This window comes from Ranitomeya imitator, chromosome 5 (assembly GCF_032444005.1).
Source record: "Ranitomeya imitator isolate aRanImi1 chromosome 5, aRanImi1.pri, whole genome shotgun sequence".
Taxonomy (NCBI): Eukaryota; Metazoa; Chordata; class Amphibia; order Anura; family Dendrobatidae; genus Ranitomeya; species Ranitomeya imitator.
The window spans coordinates 634,774,996-634,792,214 of NC_091286.1; the positions used below are offsets into that span (position 1 = coordinate 634,774,996).

Sequence of the window (17,219 nt, forward strand, 5' to 3'; positions counted from 1 at the left end):
GAAAGGAGTCATGGTATTTTTTTTCAAATACTGGAAAACCCATTTAAATGTTTGTATAAAAAGGTTTGTGGACACATAATGGCATTAAACGAGGGACAGCCTTGGTCAATGTAAGGATCGTTCCACCACTCGACATTGGCAGTAACTTTTAGGACAACCTACACGGTATACTGATATGCAAATTGTCTCTCCTCCAAAAGGAAGTAGCTCAGCTGTATGGTGCCACCAATAAGAGGTGGCGACCCCATTAGTCAATGTCTGCCCCTTTATCAAGCTTTGCTACGTGACTTTAGATATTTAGCCAAATTACAGGGTTCTCCAAAAGGGGGAAAAACGCGATCTGCAGGCCGCTGCTTTTGGGTTCTTGTCTTTTGTTAATGGCATTTGGTTGGATTTGTGAGAGCGCTTTGAGACAAGTCTAGAGGGTATGGATTCTAAGAGACTGCCAATCTGGTGTAGAGAGACTTGTAGGCTAGGTTACCCCATCAAGTCTCTCTACGCGAGGGCAAGAAAAACAAGTCATACGTCGTCAAAGCTGATTAAAGAGTCACTCTCATAGGGACGGAACCCCAATAGGTGGCACTAGAGAGTCACTTTCTTCGTTTCAAAGGAGAACTATTTTCTATACCATTGCAGGACTGTAAGTCTCCCTACCCAAGTTTGGTGGTCTCCACAAGGAGGATGGTACTCCCTTGCACCCATAGTAATAGGTTATGTGATGTTTTATGCTGTGAGGGAACTTAGTGCACTATATCTTTGTGTAAGCTCTATATAAAGGCGGACACTCACCTCATATGTAGACAGGCGATCTAGGTAGGTCAATAACTTGAGTCTACAGCGGCAGATCTCCTTCTGCTCCAGTGTCAGGCTGTGGGGTAAAGATTCACAGATACACTTTGCAGAAAACCATGAAGACAACAGAAGCCAGTAAATGGACACCGCTAAAGGGGCTGTTTAGGAGAGATATTTATGGTACAGGATGAGCCATAAACCTCTGATCACTACAGGTCCTACTTTTGGATCCCGTACCAATCTCTATACCAGGACTTCCCAGCGACCAGCACTTAGCAGAAGCGGACGCCCTAACGGTCTCTCTCCATTCATTAATAATAGTGATGGGCAAAGCCAAACAGTAAAGTTTGGGGTCTGCACCGAACACATGGTGTTCATGCACGGACCCTAAACACTGACTTCTCCAGGAAGTCCGTTTTACTGTTCGGGTTCGGCCCCCCGAACATCGGGTGTTCCCCACACTGTTATCCACATGACAGCAAGAGATACACCGACAGCTCTGATCACTGGTAAGATTATTATCATTGTTAATTATTTTTCTTCTTTTCCAGGGAACATGGGCATCAGTGGATTAGGCGTTAAGGTGAGTATTATTGTTGTGTGTCATTTTCTGTCTTTTACAGATGACATGGGCTTCAATGCATCAGGCATGCAGATGACAGCGTGACAAACAATGGATGTTCGGGTTCCCAATTCATCTGAATGGGGTCCAGATTCAGGTACAGTTCTCAAACTTTTTTTTTTTTTGTATTAAGATGTTCAGCCGAGCCCGCCGGACCCGAACATCCACGTGTTCACCCATCACTAATTGTTCGGTCAGTTCCCTTTTATCTCCCCTGTGGAGCAGGACTCTGACCATCAGCCAGTGTAGATGTGATAAAAATGAGTCAGTTCTCTCTATTCAATGCTATGAAAGCTCAACCCAGAAAACGTGCTCAGCTGTATTCAGAAACCCTTAATAAATAAATGTAAAAGAGCAGAGACATGCGCAGCGTCATCTGCACTCACTGCTGGTCAGAGCCAGCCTGAACGGGGGGATAAGAGGACCCCCATTGTGGAGATAGGTGCGTACTGACAGCAATGACTGGAGAGCCGGCACATGCGCAGCAACCTCTCTGCTGGTCACAGCTAGCCTCAATGGGGGGGATAAGAGGACCCTCATGCTGTAGCCAAACAGTTTAGGCCGGCTTTACGTAGAGGACATGCCTTGGGGAGAGGATTTTACCTATGAATCCACTGAACACAGTTTATTTGATGTGTATTTTATGTTAGTCACTCACAGAGATGTGGAATGGCAGGCGTACACGGAGGAAAGGTGTAGTCAATATATTGGGACATGCTCACCATAAAGCCAGACATGACAAAGTGTAGTTATCAAAAGTGGTAATTATGGCACTCCTGTGGATGGTGCCCAGGTAGGATCCTATCCCCATGTAAATCTCGTACAAAACCCGACACTCAGGCAAATGGTATAAGCAGATTATTTTATTTTGTACAGGCAATCCAAAAATCATGTGCTTAAAACATTTACCTGAGTGCCAAGTTTTCTACAAGAAAGTGTAGTAATCTTGATGAACAAAATCTAAGGGTATATTCACACAGAGTTTTTTCACCCAAAATCTTTACAAGATTTGAGCCAACCATTCAGATTCCTCATAAATAAACATCCCATGACTATCTGGTTGTTTAGCTAGCCTCACGAGTAGCCTATCTAAACAAGCATTTTACCAGATACCATATTGTTCATGTTTCTAGGTCATCATGGACATTAGGCTTCACAGCCGCATTATCGGCAGGTGAAATAATAAAGTCCGCTCACCTGTCCAGGTCCACCCTCTTCAGGAGTTCTTTGCGCCTCTGGCTTTCTCTCTCTTTTCGGCTTTCTGCCTCCTCTTCTGGAGTCACGAAATCTTCATAGGGGACATCATCAATGTCTACATCTCCTGGTAATATAAACCTGCCCGACAGATAAGAGATGGGAATCAAGCGGGTCCTATCAGACACAGAACGATACACGACTCATACCCTACATTATTTCTAATCTCCTTCTCTAGAAAACTCCTAGAAAACCCTCTCCCCTAAATCAGATGGGTTGTGGATAACAGTCTGTGGTCACGAGACGTCTCTGTGCTTCCGAAAAGCACCAGGATTTCCAGGAGATGCACTTTGTGCAGTCTCTATGTTGTTCTTCCGAAAAACATATGAGTGCATGAGTAGGACAACTCGGAAAAATCCCAATCCTTGTCAGTCGTTTGGGTCCTTACAGACTGGGGACGTTATCAGAGCTGTTTTATAGGGTGCTGAAACACACCCAATTGATAAGTGAAATATGTTCCCTTTAAATTGAAACTCTGTCCCCTTTTTTACCCCAAACAGGTTACAATGGTCTAAAGCAATGTCCTCCAACCTTGTGGCTCTGTTGTGAACATGCCCGGACTGCCAATGACTGCTCTTTTGTGCTGGGAGTTATAGTTTTCTAACAGATGGCGGCACCACAGGTTAAAGACCACTTTTCTCACTTTACCAATCCCAAGCTAACACTTCTCTCGTCCACCACTGGTCCCCGTTTACCAGGCTCCAGCAATGATGTAACTTGTTATCAAGTGACCACTGCAGCCAATCACTGACTGTAATGGTAAGCTGCTGACTCTACCGGGATCAGAACAGCATCTAGTGATCCCCTGCGGTTATATGAAAAGCCATCATTGGAGCTGGTAGAACAGACAGAAGCATCCCCCACATGAGTGAGAGGCGAAGGATTGGTAAGTCGGGAACTAATTCTGCATTTTAGGCAATACTGTGTTCATAAAAATATTCAGGAAGTTGAACAATCCCCTTTAAAAGGGATAAAGCCTAATTTAAAAAAAACGCATACTGCGGAAAAATATATAAAAGTAATAATTGTCGCCTTCATTGATAACCATTTCAAAAAGATCATCAGCTTATCTCTGCTTCAAGTATATACCAAGATGTTGGTTAAAAGAGAGAAGAAAATTAAGTGGCACTAGCACATTAGTTTGTGTTTTTTTTTATTCCAATATTACAAGGGAATGTTGAGTGAAAACATACAGATTGTGCTACGGCCGTTTCGCCTCTAATTAGGCTTCATCTGGCTTCATATGGTGGGCCAGATGAAGCGTAGATGCGAAACAGCTGTAGCCCAGTCTGTGTCTCTACAATCTATAATCCCTTGAGATCTTGGAATAAAAATCAACACAAAATAATGTGCTAGCGGCAAATACCACTTATTTCTTTTCTTCAGCCCCTGTCCTGACACTTAACTGGTCACCAATAGTCTCTCCTTACTGGTCCCAAGTCAACAGAGCGGAAGTGGCAGGAAATGCTGAGATGGGTTACCGCTGAGGCCAGGGATTAGCTAAGTGAGCATTTGGAGTGTGACGAGACAGGAAAAGGACGTAGAAACCACCGGACCGGCAGCTGCTTGGATCGGTAAGGGGAAGTATTACTTTATTATAACTTTTTTTACCAGTCAAAAACATTTACGCTGCTGGAAACTCCACAAAGTAGAAAGTAATGAAAAAACAAAAAACAAATACTGTATCTAGGTAATAAATAAATGGAAATACAGGGCGTAATTTGTAAAAAAGGGCGCCATTTCAACCCGAAACCTATAAAACATGAAATTCTGAGCCGACCGCCTGGTGGAGACATAGCAGTTGGCTTCTCCACTTAGACACAGGCTATTTCCACTAAGAAGCAGCTGTATATATTATGCATTAAAACCCACACATTAAGTGGATATCAAAAAGCAGCAGGGGAGCGGCGGAGCTGCTCGGATGATGTTGGGAGAGTGCCCACCGTAATGATAATACATTGCTCCGAATCAAAGCGCTCCAGAGACGGCATATTATCACACAACATTTTAGTGAAGTATGCTAATTACCATAACCATCAGATAGGAAAGGGATAATTAGGATGGGCGAGAGTGAAGACTGGTAAATGAATTTACGCGCGCATTAACATGTTAAGGAATCAGGCACTTCACTGCGCAGTCTTGGGCTTCAGATCATTAATCAGAAGGTAGGACTCACGAGTGAACCGCCGACATTGGCGTAGGAACATGAAAATGGGGGAGGGGGGGAGAGACACTAGTGGTCCCGTGTCTCTCCGGAAATTTCTTACAAGAGCTTGGCATGCGGCTCAGGAAAGATGGTAAATTACCCAAGTGTTCATACATGGCTTTTGACCAGGGCTGTGGAGTTGGAGACCATTTTGGTGGAGTCAGAGTCATGGAAATTGAGGAGCCGAAGGTTTGGCTTACAGAATCTAAAGCCCTGTCAAAGCTGTGTAGTCTTAGTCGGAGTGGTGGAGTCGAAGCCCATTTTGGTGTAGTCGGTGTCATGGAAACTGCGGAATCGGAGTCGGAGGTTTGGCTTAGGCTACGTTCACATTAGCGTTGTGCGGGGCAGCGTCGGCGACGCAACGCACAACGCATGCAAAAACGCATGCACAACGCAGCTTTTTGTGACGCATGCGTTCACTTTTGCATGATTTTTGGCGCAGAAAAAAACTGCATCATGCTGCGTCCTCTGCGCCCTGACAGTTCCGCCACAGTGACGCATGCGTCACAAAACGCATGCGTCACAAAACGCAAGAGCAACACATGTCCATGCGCCCCCCCATGTTAAATATAGGGGCGCATGACGCATGCGTCGCCGCGGCTGCCCCCGACGCAACGCTAATGTGAACGTAGCCTTACTGACTCCCCATCCCTGCTTGTGGCACAACGCACCTTCCTCCATCCTCCCCACTGCCAATGGCCACCAGAGCCTCCAGATCTGTCCCCTTTAAGCCGAACATCAGCAATTCCTTGGCGGCATCCACGTTCTCGGGGACCCTCTCCAGACATTCATGCAGGACCCAAGATCGCTTCTTAATTTTGCTCTGGAGTAAAAAAAAATATAAAAAATTAAGTATTAAAATTTGAGCTAGGATGTAATTGCTCCATGATATGATTATGGATATTGTAATACCGGAACTGAATATCATTCTCTTCTATAAAATGGGTTTCCAGAGTAGAAACGTTTATGAATTAATATCATTCTTAATAAAATATGTCTTGCTTAGGCCATGTTCACATGTTGCATTTTTTTTAATACAATTTAAAAGCTGCGTGTAACAATAGCAGAAACGCTAGAAGCTTTCAGAGATCTCATGCAGACGCTTGTTTGTTTTTCCTTATTGTCGTCACTTTTCAGTGGTTTTGCAGCATTTTGTTTTCACACACAAAGCAACGAGAAACTGCAAAAAACACAGCTTTCAGTTTTTGCAGCAATTTAGGTAAAAAAAACACAAATATGCAAATTGCCTCTATCGGAAGTAGCAATCCTAGAAGTCAATATCGACCTTTTAACGAGACTTCGTCACATGACTTAGGATAAAAACCAAACAGAAATCCCAATTTGCAGACACTGTTTCGGGGTGCTGCCCCTCATCAGTGCCAAATGTGAGATGTGGTTTGGCTGGGTGAGAGGCGTCTGGCAAGGTTTCAAGGGATAATGTTTCTCCTTGTGGAGAGTGACATGCCGAGCCTGGCATCCCAGTGTGAAGAGACTTTTAACCCTTGCAATGCTTCTCTGGAAAATTAATTATGCAAATTGCCTGTTCTGAGAGGTAGAGGACTAGAGCTGTAGTGCCATGTAGTGTCAATCTCTGAAGAGGCAATTTGCATATTTAATTTCTCAGAGGCCCACTGCAAGGCTAAACAGTCTCCTCACATTGGCAAGTCAGTCTCCACAAGGAGAAACGTTACTCATTGGATCCTGGAGGAAAAAAACAAAAAAAAAAAACAAAAAAAAAAACAAAGGAACAGTAGAATGTGAATCCCATTTATTTTTATGATTTTCCAAAGTATAAACCATACTGTCTCGGTATTGTTGCATTTTTGTTCTAATATCCTTCTGCTTCTCACCACTCCGAGAGCAGTTTAACTGAATTCTTCATAATCTATATACATAATTGTCTAAGGGTCACTTCCGTCTGTCTGTCTGTCACAGTTATTCATTCGCTGATTGGTCTCGGCAGCTGCCTGTCATGGCTGCTGCGACCAATCAGCGACGGCCACAGTCCGATTAGTCCCTCCCCTACTCCCCTGCACTCACTGCCCGGCGCCCGCTCCGTAATCCCCTCCACTCACACAGGGTTAATGGCAGCGGTACGGCCCGCGGTGTAACACACTCCGTTACCGCTGCTATTAACCCTGTGTGTCCCCAGCTATTTACTATTGATGCTGCCTATGCAGCATCAATAGTAAAAATAGGTCATGTTAAAAATAATAAAAAAAACAATAAACCTGCTATACTCCCCCTCCGCCGCCTTTCTCGCTCCTCGCCACGATCTCGGGACCGCTCCATTGCAAGCGGCAGCTTCCGGTCCCAGGGCTGGTGTGCGACAAGGACCTGCCGTGACGTCACGGTCATGTCACCGCGACGTCATCATAGGTCCTGCTCACACCAGTCCTGGGACTGCAAGCTGCAGCTTGCAATGGAGCGGTCCTGGGAGCGTCGCGAGGAGCGGGAAAGGCGGCGGAGGGGGAGTATAGCAGGACTTCAACGGGCTATAGGTGAGTATATTTTTATTTTTATTTTTAAGTCTCTATACTACGTGGATCTGTGCTGGCCAATATACTACGTGACTGGGCAATATACTACGTGACTGGGCAATATACTACGTGGCTGGGCAATATACTACGTGGCTGGGCAATATACTACGTGGCTGGGCAATATACTACGTGGCTGGGCAATATACTACGTGGCTGGGCAATATACTACGTGGCTGGGCAATATACTACGTGGCTGGGCAATATACTACGTGGCTGGGCTATATACTACGTCACTGGGCTATATACTACGTCACTGGGCTATATACTACGTCACTGGGCTATATACTACGTCACTGGGCTATATACTACGTCACTGGGCTATATACTACGTCGCTGGGCTATATACTACGTCGCTGGGCAATATACTATGTGGCTGGGCAATATACTACGTGGCTGGGCAATATACTACGTGGCTGGGCAATATACTATGTGGCAGGGCAAGCAATATAAACAAAAAAAAAAACCTTTCCACCTAAATAATGTGATCAAATTGCCCTTTTTATGGTTTCATGTTTTAGGTCTTCATCGGTGGCTTAACATCTTGTATTGTTTATAGTTTCAAAGTGGAAGCAAAGCTGAACTTTGGGATGTGTTGTATATATACACAGTAGATAACACAGGATCCACCATTCACAATAGCGGATGTCACAGCTCACCTCCTCCTCCTCTACAATGACTGATAACACCTCTGTATATAGTAGATAACACAGGATCCACCATTCACAATAGGCAATATCACAGCTCACCTACTCCGCCTGTACAATGACTGATAACACCTCTATATACAGTAGATAACACAGGATCCACCATTGACAATATGGGATGTCACAGCTCACCTCCTCCTCCTGAACAATCACTGATATCTCTATATACAGGAGATAACACAGGATCCACCATTCACAATAGGGGATGTCACAGCTCACCACCTCCTGTACAATAACTGATAACACCTCTATATACAGTAGATAACACAGGATCCACCATTCACAATAGGGGATGTCACAGCTCACCTCCCCCTCCTGTACAATAACTGATAACATCTCTATATACAATAGATAACACAGGATCCACCATTCACAATAGGTGATGTCACAGCTCACCTCCTCCTCCTGTACAATTACTGATAACACCTCTACATACAGAAGATAACACAGGATCCACCATTCACATTTGGCAATATCACAGCTCACCTACTCCGCCTGTACAATGACTGATAACACCTCTATATACAGTAGATAGCACAGGATCCACCATTCACAATAGGGGATGTCACAGCTCACCTCCTCCTGTACAATGACTGATAACACCTCTATATACAGTAGATAACACAGGATCCATCATTCACAATAGGGGATGTCACAGCTCACCTACTCCTGTACAATGACTGATAACACCTCTATATACATATAACCCAAAAGAACTCATAAGGAAGTAAAACGCCCAATGTAAAATCAATCAAATTTTATTCCAATATTACATAACATTAACATACATATAAGAAGGAACACAGACAAAGAAACTGCCAACACTGGCATGCATCAGAAAATAGCACCTTTACAATATAAGTTGATGTTCAGTATACACACAAAAAAACACTGTATAGTAAATAAATCTCCCACTATTATATCAAACAAGAATAAGAACAATAAAGTGCACAAAATGCTACAAAATTCCATAAATAGCCATCATGCTTAAATATAAGTACACAAGCCAAGTGCTTCATAAATAGTTAATCTAGATGGGTATAGTAACTTATTGAAAATACATAGGTGGGTAGATATAATTAAAGGTTCATCATATGTAGATCAAATATTCATTAAGGCATATATACCTAATGTAGCATTGTCCTGCCTAAGTCTGCCAAAGTGCTTAGTGCTCCTATAAGTGTTTTCTACTGACATGCAAGGCATCTAGAGCATACGTGCTTTATAGGCTCACAGCGGTAAAAAGTGCTTAAGTGCAAGATATAATAAGGAGCAAGTACAGGCATACATACATGGCGTGACTAGTAAAACAGAGGGCTTAAGGTGCCAAACAATACATGACCTGTGCGTGCAGCTGATCCCCGACGCGCGTTTCGCGACTTGCTTCTTCCTGGGGGGTTATCGTATAAAGACTGGTGACCCTTGTGCGCTTAATATTTACACCCCAGCTCATTAGCCACAGCGGCATGATGATGGCGCTTCCGTTGTGCTGTTCCGGATGTGAAGTCTCTTCAGCTCGGCGTCCCACACGGCAGGTCCACTCCTCCCTCTGACGCGCCATAGAGAGGGCGGAGTCCGCAGCGCTTAGACGCGTTGCCAAGGAGATCCACAAACCGGAAGACTCGGGAAGCGCTCAGCCACTGTGGTATAGATGGCCTGGCGGACTCATTATTTTAACCCTACATGCCCCTGATGTATTTTAAATAGACTATGTAACCACATATGGAGATAATAATCTTATTACCCCTAATGGATAAACTATAATACTAAAGTGACTGTGCTAATGTGTTTTGTGTTATCCTTTATTTTATGTGCAATGTTTAGAAAACATTAATATTAATATATGATATAAGTAATAGGTGAACTGCCATGTTACTAAACAATTAACATACATTTAATAGTATAAAATATTATGTGACTCGTATCAGATATAAACCAGGGTCTGAATTTATCTTTCAGACCAATCTTCTGATACACCTCTATATACAGTAGATAACACAGGATCCACCATTCACGATAGGCAATATCACAGCTCACCTACTCCGCCTGTACAATGACTGATAACACCTCTATATACAGTAGATAACACAGGATCCACCATTCACGATAGGCAATATCACAGCTCACCTACTCCGCCTGTACAATGACTGATAACACCTCTATATACAGTAGATAACACAGGATCCACCATTCACAATATGTGATGTCACAGCTCACCTCCTCCTCCTGTACAATGACTGATAAAACCTCTATATACAGTAGATAACACAGGATCCATCATTCACTATAGGTGATGTCACAGCTCACCTCCTCCTCCTGTACAATGACTGATAACACCTCTATATACAGTAGATAACACAGGATCCACCATTCACAATAGGTGATGTCACAGCTCACCTCCTCCTCCTGTACAATGACTGATAACACCTCTATATACTGTAGATAACACAGGATCCTGTAGAGCCCCAATCGATAGCCATACATGTGCCTTGTGGCTCCATTTTCTGTCTATGGGATAGCTGGAGCTGGTGGAGGGCCACATCCCAGTAGTATTGGGGGGACACCCCACTGTACGGCTTTATCCTCCCCGATAAGCGCAGATTTATGGGCAGTGTCCTATTCATTAGACGAATGTAAAATATGACAATAAAACAATAATTATTACACTAGGAAAAACGCGCCTCACTCTCCGCCGCTCCAAAATGCTGCCGGGGCCAATACTTAACCACTAATCTATTCTCCGGAGAATTTGTAAACCTATTATTTCTTCCTGGATGATTTGTATAAGCTAATTATTCTCCCATCATTAGCCTGTAATAAAAAAGGGAAGAAATACAAATCATAAGAGGGGAAATGAATGCATTTGCTGAAATTAATTTTGCACAACGTCAAACCTGCTGAGAAAAAAAAAATGCATAAAAAACAATTACCTGGATGTTGTTCGACTCTGAACAATAAGAACATACAAAAGGGAGGAACAAAATAATGAGGGGTTGTATCCAGGAGCCGATTATCCAAAGGAAACAGTCAGTAATTGTCATAATTACCGCTCGGTGATGAGAACGCCAGCAATAGTGTGACAACGCATCTTGTATGCACAAACAATGCAAATTCATATTTTTCTTTCTTTTTATTTTTTCTTTTATTTTTTTTACACATTTCTAAAAAATACATTTACAAGTGTGAGCTACGCTGTGGATTTTCGGTCTAGGTTTTCTATGCAAAAAAAATATGCAACTGATTTCAGTAATCGCAAAAAAGGAGTTGCCCTCTATTGGTATCAATTTATTCCGTTCAGTGCAGATTATTACATGACAAGTCATCAACAAAACCACATGTAACACATGGATTTTAGCAACACTCCAAGTCAGGAAAATCCGCAACATAAAATCCGCAACATAAAATCATGCAGCATAAAATCCGAATGTGTCAATGTACCCCAGCTAAAGTTGCAAGGAAAATTAAAGAGGGTTTTCGAGATACCCCATACTGATTACTAATCTGTAGGACAGTTCAACAATATCTGATTGTTGGGATTCAACAACAGCTACCCCAACTGATTGGCAGTCAGCTCTGGTGGGAGTAAAGGTACCGTTACACTAAACGATTTACCAACGATCACGACCAGCGATACGACCTGGCCGTGACCTTTGGTAAGACGTTGTGTGGTCGCTGGAGAGCTGTCACACAGACAGCTCTCTCCAGCGACCAACGATGCCGAAGTCCCCGGGTAACCAGGGTAAACATCGGGTTACTAAGCTCAGGGCCGCGCTAAGTAACCCGATGTTTACCCTGGTTACCATTGTAAATGTTAAAAAAAATAAAAAACACTACATACTTACATTCCGGTGTCTGTCGCGTCCCCCGGCGTCAGCTTCCCTGCACTGTGTAAGCGCCAGCAGTAAAGCAGAGCGGTGACGTCACCGCTGTGCCCTGCTTTACGGCCAGCCGGCGCTGACACAGTGCAGGGAAGCTGACGCCGGGGGACACGACAGACACCGGAATGTAAATATGTAGTGTTTTTTTTTTTTTTTACATTTACAATGGTAACCAGGGTAAACATCGGGTTACTAAGCGCGGCCCTGCGCTTAGTAACCCGATGTTTACCCTGGTTACCAGTGAACACATCGCTGGATCGGCGTCACACACGCCGATCCAACGATTACAGCGGGTGATCAGCGACCAAATAAAGGTCCTGATCATTCCGAGCGACCAACGATCTCCCAGCAGGGGCCTGATCGTTGGTCGCTGTCACTCATAACGATTTCGTCAACGATATCGTTGCTACGTCACAAAAAGCAACGATATCGTTAACGAAATGGTTATGTGTGACGGTACCTTAAGATGTCAATGGATCTGAATTGCATGGTGAAGTGACCGTCCCCAGATATTGCAGAACAGCAATTGTTTAAGGGAGTTGTGCTCTTCAAAAAAAAAAAGAAGAAAAAAAAACTTTGACAAAATTTTTCTAGATTTCAATTAACCGTTTGGGGACCTTTCTTAACTTTTTTTTTGCTTCTTCTAAGCTATTCAAGGCTAATTTATAACCACATCAAAGTTTGGCGCAACTTTGATGTGGTCTGTAGTCATAAATCAGCGCAAAGGAATTCAGAAAAATCCTTTTTTAAAAAACAGTTTTGGCAACTGCATGGACTTACAGTGGCATGTAAAAGTTTGGGCGCCCCTGGTCAAAATTACTGTTATTGCGACCAACAAGTTGAAATGATCTCTAAAAGGTCTAAAGTAACATATGACGCATTTCCTTTTAGGCTGTGTGCACACGTTGCGTTTTTTTCGCGGTTTTTCCCGATAAAAACGCTATAAAACCACAAAAAAAAAACGCATACAATAAGCATCCCATCATTTAGAATGAATTCTGCATGTTTTGTGCACACGATGCGTTTTTTTCCGCGAAAAAAACGCATCGCGGTAAAAACCGCAGCATGTTCATTAATTTTCCGTTTTTTTTTTGTGGATTTCCCACTCCAAAATGCATTGGGAAGTGTCCAGAAAAAACCGCGGCAAAAACGCGTCAAAACCGCGGCAAAAACGCATGCGGTTTTCTTGCGGATTTCTTGCAGAAAATGTCCGGAATTCTCAGGAATTTTCTGCGAGAAATCCTGAACGTGTGCATATAGCCTAAGTCTTTACATATTAAAATTTACAAAAAGGAAACTGGGCCGATACGTAAGTTTGTGCACCCTTGGAGATTTGTGTGCTCAGGTAGCGTCACCGAGGTTTGAGACCTTAATTACCCTGTTAGGGGTCTGGTTCTCGATCATTGTTAGGGGATGTAAATTTCCCAGCTTTATAAGAACCCAGCCTCCTCTAACCTTGTGCCGAAAACCAGCAGCCATGGTTGGTTTGTTGTCTCTCTCTCACCAACACACAGCTGGTTTTCAAAAGGACTGAAGCTAAAAGTCGGTTGATTGTTAATGGCCGTGCAATTATTAAAGGGGTTGTCTGGACTTGGGCTACTCTATGAGACTGCAGACTTGTGAATCCTCATAGCTCCTGCACTGCACGATATGAGGAGCTGCGGTCATATGACCACAAGTATGCGATTAGCATTCACCAGGCCACATTCCGACTAGACGTGTTCAGAGCGAGGCTGGACAAGTCTAGTTGGCATGTGACTGCATCATATGCAGATTTGTGGTCAAGCACCCGCCGACATCACCGAAGAATCCTGACAACGTGCAGTACGTGCAATGTGAGGATTCACAAGTCTGCAGTCACACAGAGTGCCACAAACTTGTACCCTAAGGCTGGAGAGCCCCTTTAAAAATCCAACAGTACAATGAAATGATGAGATTCCATGTTTGCTACTTGGAGCTTTAAAAACAAAAGACAAATAAATGCATTTTTCCATTGCTAAAAACGTCCGCAATAAAAACTGTATTTTCCTTGACTGAGCCCTATGTGGTCATTTCCACCAAATATTCAAATATTAAGATCTAAAGAGATTTATGGGCCATTTTTGACCCTTTTGGTAAAATTGTGGAGTCGTCAATTGTGTATGGGCAGCTCTGCTCTGGATGAGTGTTACACTACATAGTACCAGGGTTCCCCACTGCGCTGCTGACCCCGGCTGTAAGTAGGCGGCTAAGGTCCGCCATTAAGAGAATAAGCCCTCATCTACTGCAATTATCAGAAATTAACTACATTTGGCGAATGAGTGGTAAAACCTCGGACTAATAGCATGTAATCACTGCGATAATACAGAAGTCTCTGGGGCCGGTGACACTGCACCTAGTCATCCAGAACCTGTCACCACCAGCGCGCTGTGCAACTATCAATACTACGCATGAAATTGAAAAACAACTTTGCAGTATCTGCTTCTATCTCCCCCTGATCTGAGCTTTCATTCATGCGTAAAGTCTCATCAGTGAATACATCTTTTAGAACTAAGATGACAGTTGGTGCTCATAAAGTTCTATGGAGAAGTGGAGCTGTGCTTCCAGGAGAACTTGCAGAATGTCTGTGTCTGCCTCTAGCGGCCCTGTCCTCCTCCACCATCCATAGAATTTTATGAGCACCAACCGTCACCTCCTAGCTAAGTCATGGGAGAATCTGTATTCACTGAATTGAGAATGAATGATCCGTCCAGGAGGAGAAATAAGTCGATTTATCTGGTAAAGTATATGATAAAGTGGATTATTTTCACAAGTACTACATGGTAGCTCTTTCAAGTCCAGGCTTGTGGGTAAAGCCTAGAATCAGTAGGTAACTGCAGTCTTTGGAACGCACACACTGCGCCCTGTTTGGATTTTTTGTTGCCTGAAAAAAGCAGTTTTATGACCACAACTATGGCATTTGCATAATTCCGGCCACAGTCCAACTAGAAGCTCGCGGTGCATGTCTAGTCAGCATGGGCCCGCACGTATCCCAATTGCATACTTGAGGTCACAAGATAGCTCACTCCCATTACCGACACTACTACTCCCATCAGCCGACACCTGTGACCGGAGGTCAAGTTTTTACCATCGTCACAGCTGATAGAACCACAGCGCTCTGACCAGTGGTGATAATCTTACCGCGGATCAGAGCCACCGGTGTATCTCACGCTGTCACGCAGATGACAGTGCGGGAAACACCCATTGTTCGTGGTGTGGAAACCAAACAGTAACACGGAGAAGTCAGTGTTCTGGGTCTGTGCCTGAACAGTAGGTTATTGGTAGGGACCCCAAACATTATTGTTTGGGTTTGGCCATCTCTTCTCACCCAATAGCCCTGCTGATGATGGACTCCTCACTTAGCCAATATAAAAGTCATTCTACTACCCAATGCCAAAAAAAGACATTTTTGACAGAGATATTCGAAAAAGCTAAATCCTAGTTGCATAACATGCTGCTAAACCAAATCCTTTATAAAGGGAACGTGTCATCAGAAATTGTCATACAGGCTCTGTTCTGTACAGTAGACTTTTCAGCAGTAACATTATCATCACAGCCAGTAGATGTCAGTGTCCACCATTCACAATAGATGATCATGGAATGTTAGAGTTCATGGTGTCCAATCTCCGGCTCAATGCAGGATTCACTAAACCATCCCAGATAGATGTCTGTCCATAATGTCACAGCTCACCTCTTCCCCCTCCCTTCATAGGGACCTTTGCCCAGCTCACAGCATGCCCGATTTAGGCTATGTGCACACGTAGGAAATGTGGTGCAGAATTTTCTGCACTAAATCTGCATCTGCAGATTTGATGCAGTTTCTGTGCAGTTTCTGTGCAGTTTCTATGCAGTTTCTATGCAGTTTCTGCGCAGTTTTTGTGCAGTTTTTGTGCAGTTTCTGTGCAGTTTCTATGCAGTTTCTGTGCAGATTCTATGCAGTTTCTGTGCAGTTTCTGTGCAGTACAATGTAAATCAATGAGAAAAGAAAAAAGCTGTGCACATGGTGCAGAAAAATCTGCGCAGAAACGCTGCAGAACTGCACAAAAGAAGCGACGTGCACTTCTTTGAAATCTGCAGCGTTTCTGCGCAGATTTTTCTGCACCATGTGCACAGCTTTTTTCTTTTCTCATTGATTTACATTGTACTGTAAATCACAGTGCAGTTCTGCAGCGTTTCTGCAGCAGAAAAATCTGCTGCAGTTCTGCACCAATTCTGCACTAAATCTGCATCGTGTGCACATACCCTTACACTTTAATATTCATAAATTACATAGAGTCCGAGTAAGTCTATTGCTGCTAATCTTCATTGAATTGAAAAGGGGGAAAAAATGATGGAAGATAAACATCTAATTAATGGTTGTGTTGATGGTCGGATATCTGGTAAATTTACAACATACCAAATAGTCCTGAATTGTGGCAACGTTGACAGCTGACTTTCTCCATTGCCTCTGATAAACCAGGTCAGTGTCCAGGCCGTATGCATGAGCCAAGGATAAAGCTTCTCCGTACTCTTCATTATCGATCTGCAGCAAGTATGACATTTATCAACATCAAATTATGACGTCTATAATATCAAAAAACGATCACAGCTACTGGAGACTGAGGACAGAAGTGCATCTGTTTGTGTAATAACCAGCTTCACACCGAATATATTGCATTTTCAAGTATTACCGCCTGATGAAGAGCTCAGCTCGAGGGCGAAACGTGTCACATCGAGCTGCACTTTTAACAGTTTTAATTATTAAGCCCGACTTCTTTTGGCCAATTTGAATAGTTTTGCCTTTTGTGAACCCCCAGCCCAGCATACCTTCCTCTGGTAAAGTTCCTCTGGAGTTGTAGACCTCAAACTAACAATCCTGTATGTTTTTGTAATGGTTCGTGGACGTTTGCGAGGTGGAGCAAAGCGTTCCATCTCCGTGGCAAAGTACAGTCCTTGCTTTATGTAGGACAAATATCTGTCTTTGGCTGACATCTCATCATCAAAGTCAGAGTCTTGGTCTCCGTAGTCCTCCTCACCAGATCTACTCTCCAAGCGTGACCTTTTAGGAGCAAGTTTTACTTCACACTAAAATTTAAAAAAGAAAAAAAAAGAAAAAAAAGTGATCACTCAAGAGAAGAAACTACTCGTGTACAGGTAAATTATTAGATTTCGGTCACTGAATTTGACCTGTTAAATTCACATAAAGGTATCTATGCCAATACTTAT

General features: G+C 43.3%; 1 protein-coding gene across 1 annotated transcript in view; it reads right to left on the bottom strand.

Annotated features, from left to right (window-relative positions):
* NBAS (NBAS subunit of NRZ tethering complex) overlaps positions 1 to 17,219 on the bottom strand; it is an 854,371-nt gene that overhangs the window by 703,291 nt on the left and 133,861 nt on the right. Inside the window, exons 15-19 of the mRNA XM_069728113.1 lie at positions 16,821 to 17,078; positions 16,411 to 16,536; positions 5,546 to 5,697; positions 2,612 to 2,749; positions 790 to 868 (exon numbers count right to left, since the gene is read on the bottom strand). Coding sequence (XP_069584214.1) covers positions 790 to 868; positions 2,612 to 2,749; positions 5,546 to 5,697; positions 16,411 to 16,536; positions 16,821 to 17,078 — 753 coding nt within the window. The remainder of the gene's footprint in view (positions 1 to 789; positions 869 to 2,611; positions 2,750 to 5,545; positions 5,698 to 16,410; positions 16,537 to 16,820; positions 17,079 to 17,219) is intronic.